This window comes from Cnephaeus nilssonii (genome assembly GCF_951640355.1).
Source record: "Cnephaeus nilssonii genome assembly, chromosome: 8".
NCBI classification, from domain to species: Eukaryota; Metazoa; Chordata; class Mammalia; order Chiroptera; family Vespertilionidae; genus Cnephaeus; species Cnephaeus nilssonii.
In genome coordinates this window covers 34100700-34113413 of record NC_137079.1, presented here as the reverse complement: position 1 = coordinate 34113413, position 12714 = coordinate 34100700, and the positions used below count along the sequence as shown (strand labels likewise).

Sequence of the window (12714 nt, the reverse complement as noted above, 5' to 3'; positions counted from 1 at the left end):
AGCTACAAGAAAACTACCAATTATAGCCAAGAAACAGCCTTTCAAACACACATACCATTGTAATGTGGGCTGGAAACCAATTGGAAACATTTTGATTTGCCCTTTAAGGCCAGAGGCAGGCACTTAAGGCGAAGTCCTAGGATGTTCTGAAGAGCAGTCGGACTAAATTTAGCATCTAACCAGCAGTTGGCATATATGTAATGAAAGATTTAAAAGGGAAAAAATTCAACCCACAGGAACAGAAGATGTAAATGGATGAGAAAACAAGGCTCCTAATAAACAAATGCTTTAAAAAAAGCTACTCCAGGAATAAAACAGAGTGGTTATAATGCTGTTACTACTTCTCATACATGCATCTCAGTTGCCTGGTTGTTATTCATGAAAGTTTGTAAGTTGCTGACTGAACTGTGAGCTCCCTAATAGGAGGAATTCTGTCTTTCATGGCATCTCTGATGCTTAGTACGCTACACTGCCTGGTGCATGTTAAGCACTAAATAGATGCACACCGGTTAAGTGAACAAATTAATGCGTATGTGTTCACCGTACAGAAGCTTCTAGACTTGTAGATAAGCATGAGTCTGTGTGGGTGGGCTGGTTGTGAGCTTTGTGGACCCGTCTAATGAAAGGGCTCTAGGTGGGAATGGCTGAAACCAGTGTTTCTGCCTCTACATCACTGCTCTCTACTAACCTGGAAGTGTTCGCTGCTAATACTCTACACTTTCAGAGACAATATTTGTGGATCTGTGATGTTTTATAAGCAGCACTTCAGAATGAGATGCATGGAGTCAAGTTAAACCTCCGGAAATCTCCATGAATAGCCCAAAGAGCCCCCAGTTGCATGGCTGGCCTCGGTGGAGGAGCAGCTTTACAGTTTGCCTGGGGTCACAGAAGGAGCCAGAAGTTCCAGACAGAGGTGCACCAGGTGCTGAGAGTTGTATGCTTTTTCTCTGAGTCAACTGACACGTCATCACAAGGATGGACAGGAATCTAAACTACACTAAATGACACGTATAAAACAACGAAATTTAGAGTTATGTTTATCTTGAGTGATATGCAAATTACCCAGGTGATAAAGAACTAAGAGACCAAATACTTACAGATCTGAATGAAAGATGAGCCTTGAGCAATCCCTATAGCTGTCTTTTTTATTTTCTTTCTTCACTTGATGGACCCTAGAGTTTGACATTCATTTGTACCACTTTTTTTTTTTTTTTTGGTCTTTTAATGTTGTGTTAATGAAGCCACTTAACAAAAATGATATAACTGAAGAAGAATCTTGCAGTGTTTGGCTCCAATTGATGATAAGCATTTTTCTTTGATGACTTTTATCTCCCCTACTGTTCTCGGACTTTTTAAGATAGTCACCATAGCTCTAAAAACAAAACACACACACACACACACCAACTCTAATCTTTTCATTAAGCACGAATGGCACTTAGGAAATAATAGCACTATTATCAACTAAAAGATGTTTTTTAGTCATACAGTTCCTTGCCCCAGAATACAGAATCAGAGGTATAAATAATAAAGGAGGTATAAATAATAAGGATGTGTTCCAGATACCAGCGTGAAAAAAATTATCAAGTAAGTAAATTAAGCTCAAGTCTACAAGGACGACAACGTGAAGCTGAGCTAAGTTAACTGGTGGCAGAGACAACCACCAACACCTAACAGGTGTCCTGGTCCATGGTGAACCCTTATGAAATATTTAAATAGAAGATGGAGGCCTGTTTGCACAGACTTGAAAATGCTTTTAAATAAAGAAAAAAGATCTATTTAATAATGATGCATAAAAGGCTGAAAACACAAGAGTATGGCTTCCAATTTAAGAAATATATACATTGTTATTGGATTTTTTGAATTTTGATGCTAGAAAGAATAGAGAACCAACAGCAGAACTCCAATCCCTGTTGCGGGTTTGTGATGCAGGTAGTAGTAGGTGAATGGTCAAGTGCAGTCAACAGTGTGGGAGGGTGGCATGTTAATTACGAGCCATTCTAGTGGTCTTCAGAGCTTTGCCTGTGGGATGGCAGCATAAATTGAAGCTTGCATCCAAATGCTTTTGTACAGCTGAAAATGCTGATGGCTTTGCTTCAAATCCTGGACAAAGTTAAAAGTGACCTTAATGTGTTAGAGTCCCACCTTCTACTTCCCAGGTGAGACTGAATGGCACAAAACATGAAGGGATTTGCTGAAAGGCCATGGGGCAATCAGTAGCAGAAACAGAGCTAGAAGCCAGGTCTCACCTCCCATTCATTTAACACATTTTATCAACTAATGCTTTGTAGTTATATATGTATGGAGGTTTTTTTGAGGGGGTTAGTTGTGTGGCTTTTTTTAATATAATTAACTTCATATTAATATTTTAGGGGATTCTATTAATCAATTTAGCACAGTATAAAAATCTTGAGATGAATGAATGTATCCTTAGCATTTTTTTTCTTTTTAAAATTAATTTGAGAGAGGAAGGGAGAGAGAAAGAGAAACATCGATGTGAGAGAGAAACATTGATCGTTTGCCTCCAATATGCACCATAATCAGGGATCGAACCCTCAACCTAGGTACGTGCGCTGACTGGCAATCGAACCCACAAACTTTTGGGGTATGGGATGATGCTCCAACTAACTGAGCCACCCACTAAGGGATATCTTTAGCTTTTGGTGCACAGTTTAATCACTAAAAATTGTTTCATCTACCTGGTATGCTATACTTCATTACAATTAAGTATAGTACTTTAATATTCCCCAATCAATGCTTCTGTACTGACACGAGGGGTGGGAAATATTCTTTTCCATTGCAACACTGAAAATTTGCCTTCAAGTATGTCTGTACTGTAAACATCGCAAACGTAGTATCAAATCCACTGAAAACAAAAACAAAAGCAGAAGCCAGGTTAGTGTCCTTGGCACGGCCGTAGCGATTCTGTCTCCTCCTGAGCCACCTGAAGGCCTACTTGCTACAACCGAAGAGTAGGCTAATCATCCTTTTCTACACGCATCAGGAACCTGAGTTTTACTCCTCTGGATTTTACCTTGTGGCTTTCGCTGATTGTTCTCTGGGCTAGGTGTAGAGACGGACAGTAAGCCGCACAGTCCAGGGACTGAGATTTTATAGATTGTTTTTTTTTCTCATTTCCATTGTGAACCTTTATCACAGCGTTTGAATGGGCAACTGTTTTCCCAAAAAGGGAATTGACAACAGCGGGAGCTGTTCTGAAGCTCGGCCAGCTGGCCAGGACAGCACAGGGTGATGCAGTGCAGTGCTGTTGCCACAGCGGGCTCACCTCTCAGAAGCACCCAGGGAATCTGGTTATACAACCTCTGCGAGAAGTTTCTGTGTGTGAGTCGCCTCGCCAGTTTAAAGGAAAAACAACTGGCCCCATTCCGTCCTCTCTTCATTGAGTTTGACTTACTCAATTTGAAAAATGTGGTTTCAAAAACAAAGTGGAAACAACAACATGCTGTATCTGGTCATTTAAATAGTAAGAGAGGTCCCAAAGTACATTTGAAAATGCAGTACATTTATTCTTTTTTTTTTCAATATATATTTTTATTGACTTCAGAGAGGAAGAGGGAGAGAGAGTTAGAAACATCAATGAAAGAGAATCATTGATCGGCTGCCTCCTGCATGTCCCCTACTGGGGATCTAGCTGGCAACCCAGGCATGTGTCCTTGACCGGAATCAAACCTAGGACCCTTCAGTCCACAGGCTGACGCTCCTCTATCCACTTAGCCAAACCAGCTAGGGCTTTTTTTTTTTTTTTTTTTTCCCAGACTAATCATTAGTAATCTTGGTATACAGAGTACAGCATTTAACTCAGTGATTTGGCTTAAATTGCAATGGAAGGCAGTTAGATGTAGCAGAATAAAATGCTAAGATGAAACTACTATTCGAGCATCAGTTAAAATGTGGTCCTCTGGAGTTATTTTATTTTATTTTATTTATTGATTTCAGAGAGGAAAGGAGAGGGAGAGACAGAAACAGCAATGATGAGAATCATTGATCGGCTGTCTCCTGCAACTGCCCTACTGGGGATCGAGCCTGCAACCCAGGCATGTGGCCTTGACTGGAATCGAACCCAGGATCCTTCAGTCCACAGGCTGATGCTCTATCCACTGAGCCAACCAGGCTAGGGTCCTCTGGAGGTTTTGTTTGTTTTTTTTTTTTGGCAAGGAGAGCATTTCTTTGGTACAAGTACTGTACTAGGCAGATGTGGCAAGATCCCTGCTTCTAAAACTAGCCTTTCAGGAGAATCTCCCAGGGAGCTTTTGAAACATAAATATTCATGTACTAGCACTACGATCTTGGACAATACAATTGTGCCTGGAGAATCTTCTGGATCATTTCCTCATTTCAATTTACTTTCTCACCCCCCCCCCCCCACCTAAAACACCTCAAGGGAAGGATTAACCTGAAATAGTATAGAGATCTGAGCATTTTTCTCCAACTAGTAGCTGCCTGCGGTGATGGAGATGTCCCCTGAGGAAGGGAAGCCTGGTGACCAGTCTTTGCACCTCCGAGCCCAGAAAGAGAACCTCCAAATTGTCAGAGTGCCAGTCACCTCGGTCACCTTCCCCAGGAAGGCCAGCCCTGAAATGAGGTGAACTTCACTGCTGGCCTCTGGCTTGCCTCAACCCAGGATCACAAAACACGCTTTTATCAACATTACAATTTCACAAAGAACGTTTGACGTTTTCCTTCCTCTGGGATTAGTCCCTGAAGAAAAATGAAGCTGCCGATAGCAAACTGCTTGGCTTGAATGGAAACTAGATCAATGCGGATTCCACGTTGAGATAACAAGAGTGTGTTTCCCTCCTTTTCCTCTCACAGCTCCCTTTGTAGGTCACCGGGCAGACGGTGCCACCCAGGTGAAACTCGAGCTATTTTCTGTTTGGGATGACCAGGACTTTATAAAACTTCATGGCAAAGCAATGCTTGTAGAGTGTGCGTTCAATCGTTTGATGGGGAAACCAATGGGCTCCTGGCTCTTTGCAAGATGAGCACTCCCATTGCGTGCATGGCCGGCTTTAAAAACGGGCAACAGAAATGCCACGGGCAGAAGGCCCCAGATAACTGCCATCGTAGAGAAAGGGCAGAAGGTAAATTAAAATAACAAACAAACAAACAAACAAACAAGCAAAAAGAAAGAAAAATGAAAAGAAGAAAAGGAAAATACGTTGAAAGCGCTTTTTCCATAGGAAAAAAATATTTTATTTTTTTAAGAACAAATTCGGTTTGAAACAGACGTGGAACGTGACTCACGGATTTCATTGTCTGGGGGCTAACTGCAATGTGGAACTAAAGCGGACTGAAAACCTAGGACAGGCTATGAAAATAAAACAAAGAAAGAAAAAAATATTTATAACTCAAGCATAATACTGTGTTACTTACAAATTGGACAACGAAATTTTAAATAAATATTCATGGTACATAATTACGGCACAAATATGCAGCAATTTGGCAACCTTTTATACCATTTTTTTTTCCTCATTACAGTGCAAAGGGGAATGACACTGCCGTTTAACAAGCTGTAGCTAAATACATTGCAAAATTCAGATTTTATACAAAACATCTTGCTTAGACTTTATAAAAAACCAACATTGCTCTATGTACACAATCTGGGTAAGTAAAGCCATTTCTGTCTTGTTTGCATGTGTATTTTTTATTAAAAAGGTGAATAAGGCTACTGTAACACCCCAAATCCATATACAGTAAAATCTGGACCTATATACAGCATCTTCACTTAAACATTATGGTGCAAATTCCAAAGTCGGGTGACTACGGATGATAATACAAGCAAGGCATTTACAGTAACTTTCCAAAGCTGAACCAACTTCAAATAAAGGGACAGTTGGTAGATTGTCATATTCTGCACCAGACACAAAACAGACGCACAGAACACTTTTCAATTGGTCGCAGGTAACTCTTCATCAATTCATCTGATTTTTCACAGTTTAGCATATAACCAAAATGTAGCCAACTGATGATACACACACATTTGATTTCATTACAATCAGACTATTTCCCATTTTCCCCCTTCTTGCCCCTCTCCCCCATACTAAAGGTAATTTTTGATGGCTTACAAGAAATTCTTGTATGAATGCACATAAAGGAGAAGGTTGGGGTGATGGAAAGAATTACATATGTACTGTGGCTGGTCACCATGGTAACCTTCCACAGAAATATGATATAGATATATATAATATATATTGCAGATATATATTATACATATATGTACACATGTATACCACACACCCACTCATACATACACACACGCACTTTGGACCAACATCATTTTCAGGTTCAGGAAATAGAGAAGAATAATTTCTGTTGCAACTCATTTTTGCAGGTATTCACTGGAGGTTCGAGAACCTTAAAATGCTGTTGCTACTTTTTTTTTTCCTCCCAATTCAGAAAGCAAAGTGTTACCATAGAAACAGGACTATGTTAAAGATGTCTATTTTGCATAGCACATAAAAAGTAGGTTTCCTGTTTACTCGTTTTGTTTCCCAAAAGGGAGGGGTTGGGGGTAGGAGGAGGGAGGAGGGAGCTAAAGCCAAACTTTCGGCTGAAACCTCCCCCCTGGATGTGACCTGGTGGATTCTAGTGAACACTTCAGCCATAAGGCAAGGGAAAATACAACACAGAAAATAAATGCCGGAACATCTTGTCATTGTTAAATATATGATGCAGTAACATCGATTTCCTGGTATTTGGGGCTTGCATTTCCTAGTCTACAGTTACGTGAGACGCCTTCAGAGGACTTGGTTATTTTTGTATTTGCTCTCATTATTGTTATTTTTGGAGTGATGTTGTTTTTCCCAGAAGTAGCTGTCCAATTTTTTTTTTTTTCTTTTGTAAAGCACTGAGCATCGGGACCACTTAATTGCCACAAGTGAATTTCACATCTTCTGGTGTACATTGTGTGCAATCTTAAAATATATATTAGTAAAAATCTTTCACTTTATATCCCTTGTGTTCTATACACCTATTATAAATACATCCTATCCTCCTTCTCCCCCTCGATATCATAATTTATTCCCGTCTTAAGGACTCTAAGAGGTTTGCCATATGTGCTTCACCTTGACCCAGAGCACCTGCACTCGGCCTTGCTCAGTACCTGCGCCGCGGTCCCCGCAGCCCGGACAGCACCGCCATAAACCAAAGTGTTATAAGGCTCGATCGGGGAGGCGGGGTGGGGAAGGGGCATTGGGGGGACAGGGGGGATCTGACTACCTTTTACATGAGAATTCTTTAATAATGTTAATGATGATGGAATTACAGCCTGTTTGACCTTTGGCTTTTCAACTTCTAGGTCAGATTTGGCTCTCTGCTCTTCTTCTAAATGCTTTCCCTGTGTTTAATAAAATGTGATAAGTATAGCAGCTGAATCTGCTTTAAACATCAGCCAAAGCAGACGGACTTTCCTACAGCCTCGGAGCTGTACATCTTATTGCCAGTACCACAACAGTCCTGCGGGATCGCGCCTCGCCTCGCCTCTCCCTTCCCTCTCCAGGCCTGTTCCTCTACCAACAATGACCCTTTGTTTCACCCAGCGAAGAGGGACTCTTCTTTTCCTGCAAGTTGCTATTTGATAAGAGTGAATTCCTTCCAATGCACCCTCATCCACTGTGTGCGTGTGTTGTTGTGTCTCCTACTTGCCTCTTAAAAATCTTAGTGAAACCAAAGTGCTGTGCTACCTAATTGGGGCCCCCCCACCCTTTCCCAACTTTCTGTTTCAGAGGCAGTAGCATTGAACTGTGTTCGCAGACAGCCCTTTCCCCCTTCCACCGACTCCTAGTCTTCCTCGCTGGCAGCCTAGCGTCTGGCTGGAAGGCTCCTTCTCAGCAAACACAATTTCTAGAAATGTATCGTATTATTATTATCCATTCGACGGTAGCTGTTTGTTGCAAATGGATGGAGTAGGAGAGCCCCCCCCTCCCCCCCCCCCCAACGTTAATGTTCCATTCGTGATGCAGAACGTGGCGAGAGGGGAAATCACATGGGAAGTACGGCAGAGCCCTGGATAACAGGGAGTGTGCAACCGTGAGGCCTAAACGCTAGCGCTCTCTGCAAACCCCACCGAGCCAGAGGTCTATGCGACACGTCGAGGGGGGGGCACACCCGAGGCAGAAGACGGCGGCGTCTCCAGGCGCGGCATCCCAGGGCATCTACACACCTAGGCCGCTCAAGGGCTCTCTCGCGTCCACCCGCCACGGTCCTTCCCTCGGCTGCGGTGCAGGCCCGAGCGACCGCGGCACATGGCTTCGAGGAGGGGCAGGGGGGAGGCGAGCGCCCGGTCCCCGCGGGCACCTTCTACACAAGTCTTCCAGCTGTCGGTGAGCATCTGGATTCACCACGGCCGGAACGCTACAAGACTAGGTAAGCTGTCCAACTCAACGGGGCCCTTCGGAGAAGGCGTGTCCCCCTCCACCACCCCCGCTGTGCTTCAGTCCACTCGAGACACAAGGGGTCAAGCCGCGCCCCCGCGGGCGGGCGGGCGGACGGGCGGCAGCGGGACAGTCAGTTTCCTCCGGGAAAAGCGAAGGCACCGCGCACGTCTCAGACCTTGTAGTAAATGTTCGCGGGGCTCTGGGGGGGCATCTCCTGGACTATGTACACGGGGTGCCCGTAGTCCCCGCTGACCTTCTCGTAGTGGGGGCAGAAGACACTGTCCGCAGTCCTCAGCGGGATGATAATGTCACTGGGCTCCGAGCCGTTGTTGTTGCCGCCGCCGCGCTTGGGGGTGGCCAGCGTGCTGAGCGACAGCGTGGCCGTGTGCTGCGGCGAGTGCTTCCTGTGTCTCCGCCGGTACTTGAGCAGCAGGACCACCAGCGTGATGATGATGACGATGAAGATGATGCATCCTGAAGCAATCCCCGCGAATAAGGCCACTTCGGAACCGAGGATATTGTTCCCGGAATGCCCGGCGCTGTTGCCGTCGGTGCTGGAACCTGCAGAGGTGGAGAGAGCACAGCCGTCAAGCGCCGCCTGCTGCTGGGGAGGACCCTGGGCAACGCGGGCGTGAAGCTGGGCCGAAGCGTTCAAGGGCGGGGGGACTCTGACAAGCCAATTACCTCGGTTAATAGCTAAACGGGGAAAAGGCAGAAGTCAGCAATCGAGGTGGAAGGAGATGTGACTCGAGGTCGGGTTTTCGCGCTGCTCTCAAATCACATCGTTCCCTTTTCATACGTCGGCATCCATCCGCCGCCTGGATGGGCCCTCACAGCCAAGCCCTGGATCTTGCTTCGCGCCTGAACCCCATGTCAGCCAGCCCGCGGCCACAGCAGGGGGCGCAAAGGAAGTGGCCCAGGCGCTAGGCTGTCAGCGTCTGCTGCCCACGCTGCACTGTCTGCTTTCCTCTAGGAAAGGTGCGTGGGTTCCTGGGAATCCACGCCGGGAATCCAGCAGCCTGCCTCCTCCAGACAAGCCCTGCCTACTGGCAGAGCGGCAGTGATGGGGCCTGGGAAAACGTTCAACTCCTCACTCGTTTGTATTATTTGATTTACACTTAAAATATATTTGGAAGGCAGCAGAAACGCTCATGCTGAACAGACTGCCAACCCAAATGTTAAGCACTAAAAAATTGCCTGGCATCATTATATTACCCATTTATCAGTTTGTCACAAGAATTTGACACATCTTGTCACTGGAAGTTAGAAATAACAACTTCCCTCCTTGACGCTTGGAAAGAGATGGAATATTGCTACAGATGCTAAATTCACACGACTACCAACCAGGCGTACGGATCCCTAATACAAAACTGCTGAGGTCTGCTCAACAACTTCCATATAAAAAAAAAAAAACTCATTAGCATGGTAACAAATACATAGCTGTTTGTTCAGACTGTTAAGAAAATGAAATGAAATGACAGCCAATTTTATCTGGTATTGTAAATTTTTGCCAGGGATCTGTTTAATATTTTATATTACACTGACTAGGTAAAAAAAAAAGTGTTTTTTTGATGATAACCACCTGAAAAACACAGCATTATGTAATATTTTAAGATGTTACCATCTAAAATGTAGAAGAGGATCATTCAGGCTCTTTGTGGATTAGATATAATTAGGTGAGGGATTAGAACATTAATTATATATACATTAGCATCGGCTTTAAGCTAGTGTTGCAACCAGCACAACAAAGTGTCGGCCAATGAAAATAACTTTGTTCTGAGAAAATAGTGCTAATAATTGGCACTTACATCTGATGAATTCCACTCTTCCGATTGGAGGACTTTCGCAGGAATGAATTATTTTGTTCTTACTGAGCAATTAACAACAGCTAACTGAGAGCAAAGATTACTGACTTCAGTAACTACGAGTTGGTCCTACTGGTGTAGAAGTACTTCGACTCTGTTCTACCTCTTGAGATACGAAGTGTATGGTGCACACAGACTACACACACAGTCATGCTGCTGTACCTGGATTTGGTTTGACAAAGGGACTTGTTGTTGAGCTTCTTCCATTTGTACCAGCTTCTAGTTCTGGACGTCTTGTTGGATCATTATGCCTGGTTGACCCAGCAGAACTGGCATCTATATGAAAAACAAATGATTACTTACCGCACAGACATCTGATAAGATCTAGCTTTAGGATCTGGATATATATCTCAAGAGGCATGAATAGCAATGAACATAAGATTCTTTATGCAAAGGACTACGAGATACAAGAATATAACGTTCCTTTGAAAACAAAACGGTTATACTAGTTATTTCGGAGGTTTAGATTGTGAGGCCATCTGTGGAAACTATAGGGATTCTTGCATTTGGCAGGCAGAGCATTGCAGATGACATTTCAATTTAACTGAGCAAGTTGATTGACTACTATACCAATTTCTAATTAGAAGAGTAATTCTTTCTGCACAATGGGTCATCTATATGTGAAAAGGCTCAACAAACAATAGTCTTCTGTAGTCAAGATGCAGAAATGGGCAAAACTGCAGAGACTTAGTTTTCTTTCTGGATATTTTAATTTTGAACCATAGAGGTGCTTTGCTTTTGAGAAGAAAAATATACATACACGTATATGGCAATAGAACATTCTACCTGGCTGACCTTAGCTTTTATCTCCAATGAAAGAAATCTGTTACAGTGACTTGAGGAAATCTCAGTGGCTCAAGGTACAGAGAAAGGTTTGCTTTCAAAACTAAATGGAAGAGTGACTGAAGGCGAGCGTTAGCAATACTGGTGCCACGCTAGCTGGGGGACTCAACCAGATTACAGTGGCTTCATGAAGCAGCAGATGGTCTTTACCTTGTCCAACTTTCATGAGGATCTTCATGGCTCTTGTCTGGCACACCCCTCCCTCCTGGTTATCCAGGCCCTCCAAAGACCCATTTGATGTAGCTGATTGAAAATAAAATGGACAAAACAAAAAAATAAAGAAAAATCAGGAAATCAATAAGCCAACTTTACATGAACATGAAATGTCTGAAAACAATTTGAAAAATAAGAATTCACTCTTAAGTCATAAGTTTTCTGAAAGTATGGGATGCTGAAGGTCGAAAATAAAAATAAAAAAGAAAGAAAGAAAAATGGATACTGTCAACACTGCTGCATTGTATGCTATCTGGTTTCAAATTTACTTAAGCACTTTCTCCTTCCTCCATGATCCAGTGGTTTAGTTAAGAGTACACAGATAAAAGGCACAGCATCTTCCAAAAAGCTTACTGACTATTTCGGGGTCAGACTCAAAAGAGCAAAGTAGTTACTACGGTAATTTCAAAACGTGGTAATCATCACACAACACCTGCTTCCTCTACTACAGATTTCCTGCTTCAAGAACAATTAGCTTGATGCGCCCTGTTTGTCAAGCATCCAAGTTCTGTAAACACGAAAAGATTCCCACACCCCCTTTTTCTTTCCACAGCCTCCCTCGAGCTTAAAAAGTACTGTATACGTACTAGAATTCAGCTTTTCGAATTCTGAGGTTTGTCCCCCTCATTTTGTAAGTCAACTACAAAGAACGAGTGTGTTGTTATTACCGATGTCAACCTTGGTCAAAGATTCAACCACGCTCCCTGTTTTGGGACAACTCTGGATGGAGAGAGGGGGACCCACACATCCCACTGCTCTGGTTGGTACTGTGGCAAACCAGGATATAAGCCGAGGGTTCTAGCAGCCAGTCATCTCGTTCCCTTTCTGTTTCAAGAGGAACAGGAGGAGGATGGACAAGAACATCTGACCACTTTCAGAATTTCTTTTTAAACAATCTATGCTCTATTCCACTCGGACACATTCTTGTTCTGTCCTCTTAGGACGGTGAGTTCTCTGAATTGCTTTGTAACTAAAGCTGTAAAAGGCTAGGCTGCCAGGTACTTTGCTGAGGAACAGGATTTAAATTACAGGTCAAGTTCCAGAAGAGAAAAGAAGGTGGGGAGTGCTAGACATTTTCATTCCTCCACAGTTCAAGGGGCAAGGAACAGAAGTGTTTCATAACACACTTCTGCAATGTAAATCATTCTCTACTTTGATTATCAAAGTCTTCTTTACCAACAGTATACATTTAAAGGCACAGAAAAAGGGACAGACTTCCTGATAAAAATAAACCCAAAAGACATTTTTTAAATGGGCTGTTTGTTTTCCAAATGGTGGGTGGGCCAGCAAACAAATTCTGGGTCCGTGTACAGAAATATGCATGTCGTGGATAATTACATGAACTGGAAAATAAGACATTTAATTTACTTGTCTCTGTATTCTTGAGTTATCGACTTTTA

The 12714-nt window shown here is 43.2% G+C and overlaps 1 protein-coding gene across 1 annotated transcript in view; it reads right to left on the bottom strand.

The window, feature by feature from the left end:
• Positions 1 to 5133: 5133 nt before the first annotated feature.
• Positions 5134 to 12714, bottom strand: part of EFNB2 (ephrin B2) — a 45740-nt gene continuing 38159 nt past the window's right edge. Inside the window, exons 3-5 of the mRNA XM_079779059.1 lie at positions 11252 to 11344; positions 10421 to 10534; positions 5134 to 8954 (exon numbers count right to left, since the gene is read on the bottom strand). Coding sequence (XP_079635185.1) covers positions 8563 to 8954; positions 10421 to 10534; positions 11252 to 11344 — 599 coding nt within the window. The 3' untranslated portion in view covers positions 5134 to 8562. The remainder of the gene's footprint in view (positions 8955 to 10420; positions 10535 to 11251; positions 11345 to 12714) is intronic.